Source organism: Aplidium turbinatum, chromosome 11, assembly GCF_918807975.1.
Source record: "Aplidium turbinatum chromosome 11, kaAplTurb1.1, whole genome shotgun sequence".
In the NCBI taxonomy this organism is placed as follows: Eukaryota; Metazoa; Chordata; class Ascidiacea; order Aplousobranchia; family Polyclinidae; genus Aplidium; species Aplidium turbinatum.
The window spans coordinates 16,639,454-16,658,656 of record NC_137482.1 but is presented as its reverse complement, the minus strand read 5'-3'; the positions used below and the strand labels follow the sequence as shown (position 1 = coordinate 16,658,656).

Sequence of the window (19,203 nt, the reverse complement as noted above, 5' to 3'; positions counted from 1 at the left end):
ACTGTAAAGAAATTTGTTTATCAAATATAAATTACAATGTCAAATTTGTTTAACTACCAGTAACTCAAACACATGCTACAAAGCACAAATTCACAACACTACTGTACAGTTTACATTAAGGAAGCAGATCCCAACCCTTGGAAGTCACTGACACTTTTTGAAAAATTGTTAATGTTGCAAATTTCCCTTAATGAAAAGTTTGCAAAAACACTGTGTTCATCTGTAGATGCTAGGTTGGGAACCACACCATTGTAGTATAATTAACATGAAACAATTACATAGCACGAAACTGCCAAAATGTGTAAATTAAGACCATATATATAATTCAACTACAGATTGAACAATAATTGCTTTCATTAGTAGTGTTTTGCATAAATGTTCAAATATTTCTCCACTGAATAAAACCAAAACAGAATTGTGAATCACAACGTAATATAAATTCAACTAAGGTAATATAAATTAAATACATAGCTGTTTACTAAATATAATAAAAACATTAAAACAAAAATAATCTATCCAACCACAGTATACATATATTATACATTATACAAGTGTGAGAAAAACATTCGAGGCACACATACGTCAGTAAGAAACCAACAGTGGAGTATTTATTGGTGCTAGACCAGAACAATTCAATATACCACTATGGCATTTACAAGACTACAGTATATATTTAAAAAAACAGGTTATTATATACTAATTTCATATCACTTCACACTTCACAGTTTACAGTTTATATTCGAAAGTGGATTAGGATAAAGTGAGGCTTCGTATTCCTATCGAACAAAAATTTCATCACAAATGCAAAGTAACTTTAAAAACTTGTTATATTATATATATGAACTGCACTTCAAAAAATCGAGATGCTTTTTATATATTAAACTGTAAAACACAAGTAGTCATAAAGACTATTCATTATCTTTCACATTTTCTTTTGTTGTTTGCACTTTTGCTCGATCCAAGTAGCACTCCTTAGATTGCATAAAAGGATAACAATTATAAAAATATAAAATAGAGCTCAATCAAATTGTAGTGATACATTAGGCTACACCCAAAACATGTTATAGAATGGACCGTGCCATTGAACATAAAACATATGACAACCTTAAAGATAAAACACTGTACTGCCATGGATGAATAAAAAAAACTTTTCAAAAATCAACAAATAAGACACAAAGCAGTAATTTTTCATCCTACTAAACTTGAAACACACTTTAAATATTCAGATGCTCCTTAGACTTTTTGTAAAAACAGTTGATTGCTTATATATAATACAAATAATCATTGAACATATGTCAATTATATCATGTTTTACTATATGTACGGTGTCGATGCACATTGAAAGCATTTTCATTGCAATCGACAAAGTTCACAACATGTTAATGCTTGTTTCCTTACTAAATGTCAATTACCATAATGCTATTGAATCAATAGTACAGCAGTGGTGCTTATTTGCATTCATTTTTATTTTTTATAGTTCTAACTGACTGGCATTTGCATGAACAAGCAAATATCATAAGATTATTTACTGCTTAAGAATCAATCTTGCCATAGTAACAGTATTTTCAGCTAGTACATACAATTACAAATTATTTGTTGAAGTAAAAAAAATACAACAGACCAACAATAAAAAAACATTGCCAGTACGATAATCATTTATAAAGCACCTTGAATATATACTTCTAATGTTTAAATAAATGTGTAGGGTGCATGCACTTTGTAAAACCTCTAATATTGCAACTGTGTGATGCATGTTGACTTGGCTACACTATTTAAGCTAGGGTGACATGTTTTTGATTTGATCTTTGCAACTATTTAAAACTAATACGATTATTGATTACTTGGAAATAGTTTGTTCTTGAACAAAAGATGAACAAAAGTGTTGCTCAATCAAAGATACATAAAATTTAGCTTCGTTGAAAGGGTTATGTTGCTTGAGCACATAGGATTTTGCATTAGACGTGATACTCTCCACCAAATCAGGATTCCTAAGAAGTTCAGCAGCTTTTGAAACAAACTCACTAGGGGTGGAAAAGAGCAATCCATTTTCCTGGTCTTTAACTATTGCTTTGTTGCCAGGTATATCTCTTGCTATGACAGGAATACCTAAAGCCATAGCTTCCAATAAAGATGATGCCATGCCTTCACTCAAGGAAGTGTTTAAAAGAGCAAAAAATACTCTCTCTTTTAGTAATGACAAGTACTTGTCTTGAGGAAGAGCAGGAAAAAACTGTAAATTGGTTCCATGTGAATTTGATATCCAACTTTTCATATTATCACATAGATTTCCATTGTCAGACACTGTGGGTATAGGATATGGAGAATTCAAGAAGTTGTCTCTGTCGAACACTTTATTTTGGTCAGCACATAATCTATCAAAAAATGTCATGCCATACTTAGAATCAGTAACAGGGCCAATAACAAGCAGACGTATCTTGGTAACTTTAGAAAAATGATTCTCTAGTTTGATGAACTCATCAATGAGAAACAACGGATCTTTTACTGGTCGAATGCTACATGGCAATACAAACACAATTACAGGCTTGCTGATGCAGGGAAATGTTGAACTTGCTGAAACAAATGTGTTGCTATTGTATTTGCAAACATTATACAATGCATAATCCAATGCCTGAGGTTGTATGTAACCCTGTGTGTTTGGAAAAAGTTCACACGCTTTGAGCATCATTGTTTCATTAAAAGCGACATAAAACAAAGCATTATCGACACACTGCTTCATGACACAAAGTTTAACACTATCATTCACATCCTCATTGATATCAGTTCCGCCAAATATAATACCATATGGAACATGAACAAGACATTGTTTCGTGCAAGAACACACAACACTGAAACCACTTTTAACTGCATGAATTAAGACAATACCCTTGGATTGCTTTTCTGTTACTATAGCATTGATTTCATTGACACTACATGGTAACTTCTTCTTTAACAAATTTTCAGAGCATTGAAATACGGCTGAAACATTGTTTTTAGTGAAATGGTCTTTTAGACGATTTACAGTTGATGTGTTACCAGTAGCAGGCAATAAGGGAGATATCACCAGCACAGTTGCCATAAAAATGTGTCTGGGTTTATGAAATCACAACGCAAGTGCTTTTAAATATGAAAATGTTTACAAATACAAACAACATAGTAAATACAACCTACAATATTGCCAATGGGGGCCTACCAGTTTTTGCAGTTTGAACTTGAAAGTGCTACCGTACACAAAATCAAACCAAGTGCGCTCTAACTGGCAAACATATAAGCTAATGCATACCAATAAAAGTAGAAAATTTAACTTCTGGTGAGTAAACAATTGCATATAGAGTAGAATGATTAAGCAGATTTGAATAAACTACTTCAAGTTTTATTTGAATTGAGATGGAATAATGTAAAATTTAATGACAACCACCATAAGCCTAACAGTGAAGGTACCGTACAAAACAATAAATGGTATGAACAAAGCTACAATGTCTCAATAGCGTGGTTGTTTAAACTAAGAGCAATTGATATCCGTTATTTTTAAAACATTTTTTGAAAAATTCCAACCACCGTCTCTCCACAATTCCCCAGCCAGGCAAAAGCAAAGTCCAAACTGCTGATTGCACTTTGCAGTTTGCAGAATAAATTAGCAAGTGAGAAAATACCACCGTCATTCTGGCAGAATAATCTTTCCGCTTTCCGCCTAAAAAAGTTATCCGTGAATAAGTGTGAGGCATAAAGTGCGACGTGATATACTTTCGAAAAAACTTAAATAAAACTATATTCCGCAACACGTGCCACTTAAATTTTGCATGCATCGGATTCAGTATTAAATTACCTTTCCAGGGATGTGCATCAATAGGTGGGCATTTGGGAGGAACGTCCAGCAGAACGGTTCAAAGATGGAGGATATTTTTACGATATTCAAGAAAATAATAGATTTTTCATAAAAAACACATCTCCAAACATCTTCAAATAGAACTATATTCCGCATTACGTGCCACTTAAATTTTGCATGCATCGGATTTAGTATTAAAGTACCTTTCCAGGGATGTGCATCAATAGGTGGGCATTTGGGAGGAACGTCCAGCAGAACGGTTCAAAGATGGAGGATATTTTTACGATATTCAAGAAAATAATACGACTTTTTCATAAAAAACACATCTTCAAACATCTTCGAATAGAACTATATTCCGCAACACGTGCCACTTAAATTTTGCATGCATCGGATTCAGTATTAAATTACCTTTCCAGAGATGTGCATCAATAGATGGGCATTTGGGAGGAACGTCCAGCAGAACGGTTCAAAGATGGAGGATATTTTTACGATATTCAAGAAAATAATAGATTTTGTATAAAAAACACATCTCCAAACATCTTCGAATAGAACTATATTCCGCAACACGTGCCACTTAAATTTTGCATGCATCGGATTCAGTATTAAAGTACCTTTCCAGGGATGTGCATCAATAGGTGGGCATTTAGGAGGAACGTCCAGCAGAACGGTTCAAAGATGGAGGATATTTTTACGATATTCAAGAAAATAATAGATTTTGTATAAAAAACATATCTCCAAACATCTTCGAATAGAACTATATTCCGCAACACGTGCCACTTAAATTTTGCATGCATCGGATTTAGTATTAAATTACCTTTCCAGGGATGTGCATCAATAGGTGGGCATTTGGGAGGAACGTCCAGCAGAACGGTTCAAAGATGGAGGATATTTTTACGATATTCAAGAAAATAATAGATTTTGCATAAAAAACATATCTCCAAACATCTTCGAATAGAACTATATTCCGCAACACGTGCTACTTAAATTTTGCATGCATCGGATTCAGTATTAAATTACCTTTCCAGGGATGTGCATCAATAGGTGGGCATTTGGGAGGAACGTCCAGCAGAACGGTTCAAAGATGGAGGATATTTTTGCGATATTCAAGAAAATAATACGACTTTTGCATAAAAAACACCTCTCCAAACATCTTCGAATAGAACTATATTCCGCAACACGCAGGGGCGCCGGAACAATTTTTGACTGGGGGAACAAGATTACGGAAAAAGGGCACTTTTGTTTACTAAAAGACCAATTTGTTTTCAAGTTTTAAGATAAGATATAGCGATAATTCTAATCTATCAGCTCACTTTGTATTGAGTAATGATAGCCTACAAGTGTCCGTTATACAAAGAAGGGCATCATGCTGTGTTATAATGATGTAACCTACTGTCAAGCCTTAAAGCAGCCTGCGGCCATGGCCGCTAAGTAGTGCTTGAATGACCGCCGGTGCTACCTTTTCAATCGGCCAAGTTTGGCCGCCGGTCTCTTCTAGCTAATTATTTAATTTCGCAATAGAATGATCGTGGATTAACTGTCGTAATATGTAGTGTCAAAGAGTGACGCAAAATTAGGTTAGCGCGTCATAATCGCCACTGTTGCATTGTGCGGGAATATTTGTTATTGATGGAATATATCCATTTGCGATCACCAGCGCTGTAAGTCTTTGTTTGTAATTCCCGACGTTTATTTTAACAAAGTCTTCCGAAGTGCTAATTTACGTGGACTGGCAATATTGTCGTTTTTCTAGGGGAGTGACGAACTTCTTTAAAAGGATTCTAGGGGAGTGACGAACTTCTTTAAAATTAGCCACATTGGAGACACTCGTGCGAGTGTCGTTAGATCAGGGGTTCCCAACTTGTGGTACGCGTACCACTAGTGGTACGCGAAGGTTTTTCAGGTGGTACGCGGGTATAGCTTCCATTTTTTTCACTAAAACCTGTATTCACAACTTTATATTTTGTTTATCTGGTTTTGTTTATAATTTTTTTTCCACGAGGCCTATACTTATTGTTACGTAACTATTCTTGTTGTTTGTACGTAGCCTACGTTGTTTGTACGTACGTACGTAACTATTCTTGTTGTTTGTACGTAGCCTACGTTGTTTGTACGTACGTACGTAACTATTCTTGTTGCAAAATACAGGTCATGTCAATTGTCAACACAGAGCACAGTTGCTTTGGAAAGCCGTACAACGCTGTGGGACAGTGGGCATTAATTATGTCAAATGATTGCTCTCGATAAATATCATCTACTATTTTATAGCTTAAGCTACAAATAGCTTTGAATAATGCTATAGTTGTAAGCTAAAAATAGGTCCGAATAAAATGTTCATTAACAGTTACAAGGAATGTTCTCCAATAAACTTCTTGCTCAGATGGCCTCTTCATATTCACCGCTAGCTTCCGATGCTGTTCCACAGCTACCGGTACTCATTTTCCCTTCCACGTGGGAATGCCAGCAGGGATTTTCAGTCATGATGAACAAAAAGTCGAAACCGACTAGGTGCGCCAGAAATGACTTTCGATGCGCTGTTAGCAAATTTACACCGCGAATCGACCAACTGGTGGACAGTAAATAAAAATCTCATTAAATTTAGTTGTGGTGCTTTAGTGTTATTTTAGTACGCCAATATTATTCTTCTGAATAAAATATGATTCGACCAAATTAGTTGTTCTGCAAGAATTGGTACGCTTAGCAGTAGGCTACAGAGCGTCCAAGTGTTACGAGATCGTAAAAAGTTTGGGAACCCCTGCGTTAGATGGTCCCGCAGTAGTGGATTACAATCCCGATAAAGCAGTTATTACGTGTTGCAACGATTTTATTGTAGGACGTCGCCCAGCCCCAGACTTCAACAACGCTAAGTGATCATTTTAGCATTGTTGCACGTATAAACTGAATCCGATGCATGTAAAATTTAAGTGGCACGTATTGCGGAATATAATTCTATTCGAAGATGTTTAGAGAGGTGTTTTTTATGCAAAATCGCATTATTTGAAAAATATCCTCCATTTTTGAACCGTTCTGCTGGACGTTCCTCCCAAATGCCCACCTATTGATGCACATCCCTGGAAAGGTAATTGAATACTAAATCCGAGGCATGTAAAATTTAAGTGGCACGTGTTGCGGAATATAGTTCTATTCGAAGATGTTTGGAGATGTGTTTTTTTTGCAAAATCTATTATTTTCTTGAATATCGTAAAAATATCCTCCATCTTTGAACCGTTCTGCTGGACGTTCCTCCCAAATGCCCACCTATTGATGCACATCCCTGGAAAGGTAATTTAATACTAAATCCGATGCATGCAAAATTTAAGTGGCACGTAATGCGGAATATAGTTCTATTTGAAGATGTTTGGAGATGTGTTTTTTATGAAAAAGTCGTATTATTTTCTTGAAATTCGTAAAAATATCCTCCATTTTTGAACCGTTCTGCTGGACGTTCCTCCCAAATGCCCATCTATTGATGCACATCCCTGGAAAGGTACTTTAATACTGAATCCGATGCATGCAAAATTTAAGTGGCACGTGTTGCGGAATATAGTTCTATTCGAAGATGTTTGGAGATGTGTTTTTTATGCAAAATCGTATTATTTTCTTGAATATCGTAAAAATATCCTCCATCTTTGAACCGTTCTGCTGGACGTTCCTCCCAAATGCCCACCTATTGATGCATATCCCTGGAAAGGTAATTTAATACTGAATCCGATGCATGCAAAATTTAAGTGGCACGTGTTGCGGAATCTAATTTTATTCGAAGATGTTTGGAGATGTGTTTTTTATGCAAAATCTATTATTTTCTTGAATATCGTAAAAATATCCTCCATCTTTGAACCGTTCTGCTGGACGTTCCTCCCAAATGCCCACCTATTGATGCACATCCCTGGAAAGGTAATTTAATACTGAATCCGATGCATGCAAAATTTAAGTGGCACGTGTTGCGGAATATAATTCTATTCGAAGATGCTTGGAGATGTGTTTTTTATGCAAAATCTAATATTTTCTTGAATACCGCAAAAATATCCTCCATCTTTGAACCGTTCTGCTGAACGTTCCTCCCAAATGCCCACCTATTGATGCACATCCTTGGAATGAATCCGATGCATGCAAAATTTAAGTGGCACGTGTTGCGGAATATAGTTTTATTTAAGATTTTTCGAAAGTATGTCACGTCGCACTTTACGCCTCGCACTTATTCACGGATAACTTTTTTAGGCGGAAAGCGGAAAAACTATTCTGCCAGAATGACGGTGGTGAGAAAATGACTGACGCCCAAAGTTGCCAGATGTTCAATTCAATTTAAAAAATTTTAAAATTCAAAAATTTCTAGCCAAATTGCTACTGAAAAGTAGCACAATCATCATTCGTCACAAGAGAGAAAAATTGTTATTTCATTTTTTATAGTACGGTAAAAAAAACGAACAAGATAACATCAAAGCAAACTAGATTCCACAAAAGACAAGAAGCAGTGAAAAACTATAACAGTTATCGAGTCAGCTGATTCCTGTGTTCTTATAAAACAAGACCAAACATGGCCTAAAATATGACAAATTTGAGCAAAATGTAGTCAAAATTGAAAAAAATGGTAAAAATGAAAAAATTAAACAAAAAAAACCATAACTGCTAAAATTTTACCTCGATTCTAAACCAATACTAGCCCAATTCTGCGGACTGGCAACTTTGCTGCTTTCAAAGTCAGAGATAGAGTTGCCAGGTGTCCAAAGAGTGGTTGAATAAAACAGCAAATTTCAATTCAGTTTAATTCCTCATTGCTAGTGCGAACATGTAGAGAACGACTAAGTAAACACACGAGTGTGACACCAAAAAAGGAAAACATAGCAGCCAATTGGTGGCAGTATGCATCGATAAAACGGTGTTCGAAATCAACATCGGAATGGTTTTTGTCCACAGAAGTTCTACAGAGTCTTCAGAAGTTTCTCCATCCTCTTCGACCAATCGCCATCTTTCGGTGAAGCGGTGGCCATGTGCTCCAACCAGTTGTTTTTTATATCAATATCTTGGACTGGATCGTCATGCTATTGTCTGATTATTTATCTATTTTTCTAACATGCCAAATTGGATTTCTTTATCACTTTTGTTATGGTTTAACGTGTAAAACATATACACGGTAACCCAAATTTATCATATTTCTGTGACATGCCACTACTACTTCCCAGGAATCCCAGCTAGCGATGCCTGCCGTTTTTGCATTAATTCAACGTTTTCTAACGTTGGATCAGTGTGGAAGTGACGAGTTTAGCTGACTGGGGTTTAAAATTATCGCTTTATCAACGCAACTTTTATCAAAGCACGCTTGATATCTTCAAGACATAACTTCCCTGGGTATAATTGAATTTCCGAAAGATGATGATGTTGTTTTTGCTAGTTTGTTTTATTTGTTTTCGTCATTGTTTTCAGTGTCGTCAAGTTATAGCCTATCTATTTTGTGAGTCGTGCAAGGCCTATGGTGCGTTGCGCTTGAAATGGCTTTGCCCGTGGTAGGATTTCTTTGTGGGGTTTTCTTTGCCTGCCTTGCTATGAGCTAAACGCATCAAGACGTGTTCCCCTTACGACCATCAGCACTCTTGATAACGCACCATGGCCGATCTTCATAGCAACTGTCCATACAAATCTTAAATATATCAGCTAAAGCTATGTGGGCTAATTAAGCTATAGCCTAAATATATGTTGTTTATTTGTTTGTTTTTTTTTTGTAACATTTTCTTTTTTTATTTCCCCTTTATATCTTAAATTTTTCTGAAGGTGTTGCGACCGTGCCAAATTTCTTTCAAATCAATAACTTACTTCGGTCTCAAGCACGTTTTAACGTTCGCGTTTTGTCGCTTCTACCCTTTTCTCGACCTTTGCTATGTTGACGTGTATTGTTTTGATATGATGGTCAGAAATAAAAACAACTGAACTGAACTGAACTGAACAATATCAATTTATAATCGGCAGCAGTGGCCGAGTGGTTGGCTCGTTGGGCTCGGTCGAGAGCCTGCATGTTCGACTCCAGCCACCCGCACTTGTTGTTGTTTCTCTGGGCAAGAAACTTTACGATAATTGCCTCTACCCAGTGATCGAGTAATGGGTAGTACCAAATTTAAGTCATAAGTAGAGTAGACAACCGGAAACAGACATTGCAGTCGGCTGCAGCGTGGGTCAGGTGTACGTCGGAAGGCGTACACCGATGCATAGCGCTCAAGTCCGCTTTCCCGCAATGCAGGATAAAGATAACAAAACAAACAAACAAAACCTTTGATTTGCACAGCCACCAACTTTCATCCTAAAAGAGGCCTGCAGCCGCCACATTCGTTTACAATGCAATTTCAACGTCGTCATGGAAAACAAATTCTAGCTTCCAAATGAAATTTTATTTTCATGTTTCAGTGTTTCCATGAAAAATCTACCTGTTGTTATTATATAAATACCAGTTATTACCAGTAACCTCTATAAACATGCGAAACTATCAGGAATAACGTATCAAGGCTTTGTCAGTCCGAGGATAAAGATTTAAAACCAAAGCAGAATTTTAATGTAAATCGCTGCTTGGTAATTCGTTTGGCATTGAACAGTTTTTGTAGTATTAATAACATTTATTGTTGAATTGTCTTTAGAGATTTTTGATTGAAACACTGGAGGATAAGAGTAAAATGTCACCAAGCTGGATAGAACATGTTTTCCATAGATACCGATGTCGAAGTGGCAGTGTAGAAGAATGTGGCATCATACTTCAGGGATATCTAAAGAAGGGGATGCGAAGGCTCACATTGCCTTATTCTTATGACACTACCAAGGCGGTAGTTTATAGTGCGTTAAACATGCGATTCTTTTCAATATTGCAGAAAGTTTTGTAGTGCAGCTGGTACAGTCGGTCCCACGAATTACCCATAAGTACCCATAAGCACCATAAGTACCCATAAGCCCCATAAGTCGCGTCGAATTACCCATAAGTACCCATAAGTCGCGTCGAATTACCCATAAGCCCCATAAGTCGCGTCGAATTACCCATAAGCCCCGTAAGTCGCGTCGAATTACCCATAAGCCCCATAAGTCGCGTCGAATTACCCATAGGCACCATAAGTAGCATTGAATTACATAGAAGTAACGTCGAATTACCCATAAGCCTGTATAGTGTAGAGTGTAGTCTATAGCTGTCTAGAAGCCTAGTAGTCGGCTGCATAGCCGAGTGGTGAGGAGCACGGGCTGGGCGTTCCAAAATATAGTTCGACACCGCTCAAGAGCAGGACACTTGAAGGCATGCCTAAAGGTGGACACGAAGATTGGCTTCGTTGCCTTCCCGTCCGCTTATGTGTAATCTGCAGTTTGCTGCAGCAGATGGAGTGTTTTGTCCGATAAAACACCTTAACATTGGGCAATTTTCCGTATGAACCAGGTGACTGCAGCATAGCAATCGTTCTCGCACTCAGCCAGAGACTTAATTCTTGCTTTAAACTTGATAATTAAAGAAAAAAAAGAACAATGGCAAGGGTGGGAATCAAACCCGTGTCACCAAATTCAATAGCCTTTGCCTTAACCACTCAGCCACGCAAGCGCTCGTGAAATCGTTGCTTAATTTGTTTATATGGGTAATGTTTCGAGAACGCTCACAATATTATCAGTTTAGTTTGTTTTTATTTCTGACCATCACAACGAAAAAACAATACACGACAAACTTAGCACAGATCTATAAAAGGTAGAAGCGACAAAACGCGGACGTTATAACGTGCACGATACCAAAGCCTGCCCAGTAAACATTTTTCCTTGGCCCAACGTTGGCTGACGGTTGTTCGGGTTGGCTGAGGGTAGTGTAGTTTTGCCAACTTTGCCAACTTTTGAAATATTTTAATTGAAGATACCTTCGAAGAATTGTTTAAGTTTGCTTCATCGTATTCCTTTTACAATTGTAATGGGACAATGAAAATGCAAAAAAACTTAGAATTAGAAAGTCGGTTTTTCCAATGTTGGTGTGCAGTTGTACGGAACGTTGGGCCAACGTCATTATTTGCGGGCGAACTACGGTAACCCCTCAATTTTTTTACGTTATTGCTATAAGTAAAAAAAAAATTTGAAATGTTTTTCTAAATCATGCATCACTATGAGGATCACTAATTCTGAAAAAAAAACACTAATTTGCAAATTTAGCTGCAGTTTTTCAAGTTTGTTAGCAGCAGCTAGTTTTTTTAGTGTTCTACTATGGCTCTATATAACTATACTCTGCCTTCTTAAAATTGATCAGGGCTGTAGTTTCATCTCGCAATTTTTACGTGCTCCGTTCATTTTTGTTTTCGAAGTTTTCATTTTATTTTCGAAAAAAATTATGACAACACTGAGCTGAATAATTGGACACAGTTTCCCGTACCATGTGTTTCAGGCAAGCACTTTAAAAAAACCATAAACATCTTATAACAACTAGACAGCGCATCTCGATTGAAGAAATTAAAAAAAGGCATTCGCCATTGTTACTGTCTCAAATTTGCGTGAAAGCTGCGCTGTTACAGCCAAGCCATACAACAAAATCTGTCATTTTTACACTGATTCAACGTCTACAGACGTTTGTTAAGACAGAATTTTTGTTAAGCGTTTTACGAACCAATTTAGCTTGTATTTGCTTGCAAGTTTTCTTACCAATGCGGTAAAACCTAATTTTTAAATAACATTTGTACACAGTTTTGACTAGTGTAAAAATATGATTATTGGTAACGGTGCATTCAAACACATGATCCGAGAGATTGGTAAATATCTTGGAATAATATTTACTCCTTTTATCATCTGAATTGTATTTTCTTCGTTTTCTACATCCATATGCACAGCACACCATATCTAAAGCATTGACAAACGCGAGTAATTGGTACATTGTAAAAAATGGCGGACATCTGAACGTGCTTTTTCAAAATTCGCTAAAAAGAGATGACGATGCGCATGCGCAGTCAGAAACTACAATTGTCTGTGACGTGATTCGTAAAAAACGCGCGAAAACCCAGATGGAGTTGGACGCCATTTGCATTTGCAGTTTTGTCTTGTTCGCTTGCAGAATCAATGGAAGTTTATTTGTCAAGTTTTCTTCCGTATTTGAGTTCATAGCAAAGTAGTCACTTGCCTAATGTCCCTACCATGTTTAAATGCCCCAGTTGAATGACTTTTTAGTACGGATAGCTTGAAGAACATTAAAACTGACTACAGGAACAGTTTAAAGTCAGAAAGTTTTGTTGGTTTGCTACACACCCAAGGTATGAAGTCAGCTGACAAACTGGGATTAAGGGATCGAGCTAAATTGTTGCAGTTGGCAAGGGCTCATGAAGAGTTCAGCTACAGATGCTGAAGCACATGAACTAATCAACTAATTACTAGTCGAATTAGCTCTCATGAATAAGTCGATAGTCGTGCACAGTTTATGTCATTTTTAGCATGTGATAAGCATTGGGAAATCTTCACTGTATCCCTGTAATGTTAAACATCACTGTAATTTAACATACCGTACTGCTTTTTGCTGTGAGACTTTGCCCACTAATACAACAAAGTTATGTAGAATGGTTTTTGCTAGTGTTGTTGTTTAAACCGCTTAACTCTTGCTTTTTGTTTCAGAACGTGAAACTGTTTGAATGTAATAATGATTTAGGGAACTTTGATGTAATCTAGGAATTTTTAGACGTAGCTTTGGGGACTTTCAGGTTTTCATTTATGAGAGCACTGCCCAAATGAATGATCATCATGAAACTCAGGTAAGGTTTATTTCAGTTGACTCTAATCTATTCTTCAGGGTAAACTATTTAATACTTTTTACGGCAATTACGTGACCTGTTTATTGGTTTTGAAGTAACATTTTTAGAAGTAGCCTACTCGATTTTTTCAAAAAGTGGTATCTTCACTTTTAAGTGGCATAAAAATGACTATTATGTCAACGAGAAGTTTTTTATCAGGATTCGAATGTTGCTACTATCACCGCATTATGTATATACCACAAGTTTTTTGCAGATTGTTTTATGAAGTAGATTGCGCAGCATCGGATGCAACCTAATTAGTACCACCATGAACAATTCGTACCGTCAGTTCGTACCTTGAAAAGATCGAAAAAAAAATTAAAAAAAGCCGAAGTCGCTGATCACAGTTTCTGCAAATATTTTAAAATTTTTCCGCAAACAAACAAAAACTCTTAGGATCATTTAAAGAAATTTTTAAATGTTTGCGGAAACTTTGATCAACCCTAATCCCGAACCCTTTTAAAATGTTTGCGGAAACTCTAATCAAGCCTAACCATAGGCGCCAACTTTTATTTTTGCATGGGGTGGCGGATAGCACAATATGGCAACCTAAAAACTTTCAAACTGCATGTTTTTGTTTGATTTTTACTAAGCGTGTTTCGTAGATGCAATTGTCTTTTCACACCTGATTTGTAGCTCGATAATTTACAAAGCAACTTTAAAACAAAGCACAGGAGGTATGTCGTGAATTTTATTGCTATGTTTCTGCTCTTGACATTTAACATTTGGCAAAAGTATTTTTGCGAACAGCAGCTCTGTCAATCCAACTGTTAATCAACTGGTCAAGTTGTAACCGTAAAGCTTCAGCTTGGTAAACATTTAAAATTAGGACGTGGTTCAATCGCTGTTGCGTCATGGTAGATCGCAAGTAGGTTTTTATGCGCCTGAGTGCACTAAACGATCGCTCCGTCTCGCAGGTGGTGGAAGGCAACGATAAGTATATTTTCACAATGCAGACCACGTTTGGAAGCATTAATGAAATTGTTTCATTATATTGATTAAGAAATCCCATTGTAAACCTAACAAATGTAACAATGACTTATGACAAGTAACAAATAAAACGATCGCAACAACAACAAGGAAAAAAACTCGTAGCCACGTGTTGCGTAATCTTCACGTAGCTTGCTTGATGTTACGCGAGTATCATGCTTGTGACAAAAACAATCATTTTCTTCGCAATACTGGATTGGTTCACCTCTTGCTTTACGTTGACTTGAAGCGAAAACCAATGATCAAAAAAAGATTTAAACGTCCGTTCAAATTACATTTATTTGCAGTAAGTAATGTAACCTAAACGGGGTGGCTGCCACCCCGCCAATGCGGTTACGGGGTGGCGTGGCCACCCCGTAACCCCGTAAGTCGGCGCCAGTGAGCCTAACCCTTTTAAAACGGTAGGCCTACCTCTAAATACCCATTGTCAGGCATAGTAGGCTTTTTGGGGGTTTGTGGAGCATTTTCAGGGGTTGTCAGGTATTGTGGAGTAGGCTAACTACTTTCAGGCATTGTTGGGAATTTCCAGGCATTGTCGATCATTATCAGTGGTTGACGGGTTTGTTAGGCATTATAGCATTTTCAGGGGTTGTCAGGCATTGTAGAGTAGCTACTTTTAGGCATTGTCGGTAATTTCAAGGCATTGTCTAGGATTTGTCTAATGCCTGACAATGGGTATTTAGAGGTACCCCTTTTTAAATGTTTGCGGAAACTGCGAGTGCGATCGGCGACTTCAGCAAGCTCTTAGGATCATTACCAGAAATTTTAAAATGTTTGCGGAAACTGTGGAAAAATGGAAACTGCGATCAGCAACTTCGGCTTTGTTCTATTTTTTTTTCACTCGATCTTTTCAGTTTGTTTGTTTGCGGAAACACCCTAAACCTTAACCCTTTTAAAATGTTTGCGGAAACTGCGTTCAGCGACTTCGGCAAACTCTTAGAATTGCGATCAGCAATGTTCTATTTTTTTCTCTCAATCTTTTCAGTTTGTTTGTTTGCGGATACCGATGCCTAGCTAATCGATATCTAATCCTTTTAAAATGTTTGCGGAAACTACGATCAGCGACTGCTTTTTTAATTTTTTCTCTTGATCTTTTCAAGGTAACTGAGGGTACGAATTGTTCATTAGGGTGGAGTGAAAAATAAAAAAAATTGAATTTCAAAAAGTGGTCTTGATATATGGCCCCAAATATCAAATGAAATACTTCTATCATAATTTTGGGTTCTTGCACCCTCTAGTGGCCGTGCAATTTCACCAAACGAGCTGAAAATAGCTAATTTTGCCATATCTTGATAACTGCTTATACTAGAAAGTTAGTTTTTGGCTTAAATGCTGCAGAAGTAACATGTTTCTATCTTATTTCCAAAGAACTTTCTCTTAAAAATGTACAGAAAAAAGTTACAAGCAAATTACTGATTTTTTAAAGTAAAATCAAGCACTGATGCAGTGGGTGCGATGTCAAAAGTGTATAATGATTGATCTTATGACTGTGAAACATACCCCATCAAGTAGAACTACTTTTAAAAACTTACTCAAACAAATGAAGTCCTCTTCTAGTATAAATACACTTGATCTTAGCAATCAAAGAATCAATAAAACAGTCTAGTTTCAAAGTGGACTTCGAGTAACCCACTATTTTTATGGCTGATTCACACTGTCACAGTTCGGCTTCAATGAGGCAGAATATAGTTTTGTTTTAGAAATTCTTAAATAAACTGAATTCATTGTGTGCATATTTAATTTGTATTTCAAATGTCATATTGGAGTCAAAACGCTTAGTGTGAATCAGTCCTTCACATTCTTACAGACATGCTGTTGTATGGTTTGTATCACACAACTCCATATTGAAAACACAAAAATGTCAAAGCTGGTTTCAGCATCACACAGTATTAGTCTGCACAAACATTAAAATCGTGTTTGGTATTGAAGAATTTCATCAGCTTTCGGGACTTTAGTTTTTGTCTGATAGTGATGAGGCCATCTCTACGTTTTAATCCAAATACATGAGCAGATGCTTGATATCTTTGAGGTTTAAGTTGACAACTTGGTGAAAATATTTAGCCTTGATGTTAATAACTGGAATTTGGAACAATCTGATGTTGGTATCAATGTTACTGTTTGGAGGTTTGGGTTCATTTACATACCCACCTTCAAAGTTGTCAATTGGAATGTGGTATTGTGCGTTTGATTTACGCATATCTGTGATCTTGTTTATTGCAAGTCTTCAGAGGTTACACTGCAGTTGGTTGGATAATTCAGCTAAAAACAAAAACGGAAATAATTGTAACGAACACTTCATAGGTGTCATGAAAACAGGGTGGGCAAAACATATTTTGTTAAAATAAAGCCCACCCGGCCCACCCTATTTCGACACCTATGTACGCTGGTAGCCTGGTACGCACCGCGACTGTTTGAAGGGACTGCTTTCTATGCTGTTTTAACGATCTCGGCTTATGCATTTCAACATCCATCTGTTCTATTGCAGTTCAAACAACTGTGTCGTATCTAGGAGGAAAAAGCCTATACGACACGGTTAATCGATTGATGCCTCAGGTGATGTTAAACGAAGTCGCAAGTTACGTCTCGCGGACCGGGAAGGGGAAAATACATTAAGTGGAGAGAAAAAGTTTTCTTTTGATTCCATGCAAAACTTAAAGAACATGGTCGTAGGTAAGTGTTTGTTTAAGTTTTGTATTCACCTCTTGTTGGTATGATATCGTCTCCAGAAAGAATACTTACTGTTCATGATTAATTTTCAATAAAATAACAACCTTGGATATATCATAAGTTTTGCAGCATCTGAAGTTTACCTTTTTCGTAATCTTTTTTGTCAATTTGCTGTTTACTATCCCTGATTAATGCCTCAGTCTAGATCTAGTTGAAAAACACCTGCTGTTTACTCGTGTGCAGTAAAAAAGATGAGATTAGAAAGTTGATCTGGCCGATTTCGCAGGGAAGAGTGGCCTTCTCTGCGAAAAGATCAGGAAGGCCGACCTTCCTGGGTTTGGCGGCTATGCTTATGGTGATGTCCTCGCTTTTATTTTTATTACAGCTCTCCTGATGATCGTGCCATGCACGTGAAACAGACTGTAGACTCTGTAGAGCAACGTTCTTAACCTTTTCTGACCCGTTACCCCACTTTAAGCAATTAAGCATGTTGGGCATCTTAAATCTATTATTTGTCTATTAAATCCCATAACCTTGTCCATTTGCCCTGCAAGCAGTTCAAGGCGTTTATGTCAGAGAAAAAGTCGCACAAATAAGCAACCTTCGACAAGAACACGTTGTTCTGCATCTTCTCGTGAAGACTTCCAAACAGCAGCATAAAATTAATTCCATTCGTACCAATTTTATTAGTCTTTGGCAATCAATTGAATGAAATAGCCAAAGCCAAACCCAACAATGATTTAAGTTTGATTAAAAATTGGTAATAATTTGCACTGTCCTGCTCATTGCCCTCTGGAAGACCTCAAACTTCCCCAGATTGAGTAATTACCCACAGGTTAAGAGCCGCTGGCCACTGCTGTAGATGATTGTGTAAAAATAAAAATCGATGTAACATTATTTGTTTACAAAACTGCTTTACTTATAGATGTTGTCCAGAGCAATACGAAATCATGCACTCTACAAGAAATCGACCACAAACTGGGCGACTGGTTTAAGACGTGGGAAGACCGCGATGGGGGCCGGCTTAAACGTCTTGCTACAAAAAGTACTGCGGGTATGTTCATTTGTTCTCTCCGTCACTGACAAATCGTTACTATTCTCTCAATAAGGGCAATAAAAGCATTTTTATTTACTTAACCAGCGATTAGTTTGGAGCAGAACTTCAAGAAATATACACACATTTTAAGACTTGACTTCGAAGATTTATCAAACGATAACAATAATAATTTGCACTGGTTAGAGAAGGCAAACTGCATTAACACGATTAACGAATGTGCATTAATGTTAGAGGTTGATAGAACATAACGGTATACCCATTCCCCACCCCATCGTATAGGCTACGAATTACAGAATTAAAACATACTGAGGAATGTTAGGATGTATTAAAAAAATGCTTGTTATTGTAACATAACCGGGTGTTGCATACACATATCCATGGGATATGTAGCAATTAGAGTCTGTTCTTTCACGGTGCTGTAAACACGACCTAATTTGCACTGCACAGTATATTTTCTTTCATCCCTGCTTTCTTTACAAATGTTGCATATTGTTTTATAGGTACTTGCGTTTGAGCCGCCACAGATCACGTTGTTACATCCAGGCGCAGTCTTCTGATGAGGCATGAAGTACCTCAGTCCACTGTGTTTTTAGACTTTTATGCATGTCTTGTCGTAGCTGTGAATTGTGCATGGGTGGTGCATTTTACCATTCGAATAAATGTATTTTTCAACAACTTTACGTTTGTTTACATCATTGACTTAAATTTGCTCAGTATAAGAAGATGGTCATCGTATTGGCATATTGGATCATCAGGACAGTGTCAACTTGAAATTGCAGGTTAAGTTTAACCAACGTTGCTCAACTACAACGATTAGTGCAAAATATGTATGGCCAACTGCGACGAAAAGTGCAAAGTGCGTTTGGCCAGCGTAGGTACCAACGATGAACTACGTTGGCAGTAGA

The 19,203-nt window shown here is 37.1% G+C and overlaps 1 protein-coding gene and 1 long non-coding RNA gene across 2 annotated transcripts; one reads left to right on the top strand and one right to left on the bottom strand.

Moving 5' to 3' along the window:
- Position 1: 1 nt before the first annotated feature.
- LOC145779301 (glycosyltransferase 1 domain-containing protein 1-like) lies at positions 2–3,603 on the bottom strand. The gene has a single exon (XM_082590847.1). The coding sequence runs from the start codon at positions 3,074–3,076 to the stop codon at positions 1,838–1,840; it is 1,239 nt and encodes a 412-aa protein (XP_082446973.1). The 5' UTR covers positions 3,077–3,603; the 3' UTR covers positions 2–1,837.
- Positions 3,604–13,079: 9,476 nt separating this feature from the next.
- Positions 13,080–18,978, top strand: LOC145780018 (uncharacterized). Its single transcript, XR_014290586.1, has 4 exons — positions 13,080–13,545; positions 17,060–17,244; positions 18,167–18,295; positions 18,799–18,978. It is a non-coding gene; the product is annotated as an uncharacterized LOC145780018 (long non-coding RNA).
- Positions 18,979–19,203: the final 225 nt, after the last annotated feature.

What these genes read in the sequence shown, in the direction of transcription:
- LOC145779301 (XM_082590847.1), bottom strand. Translation starts at nt 3,076, where the DNA reads ATGGCAACTGTGCTGGTGATATCTCCCTTATTGCCTGCTACTGGTAAC.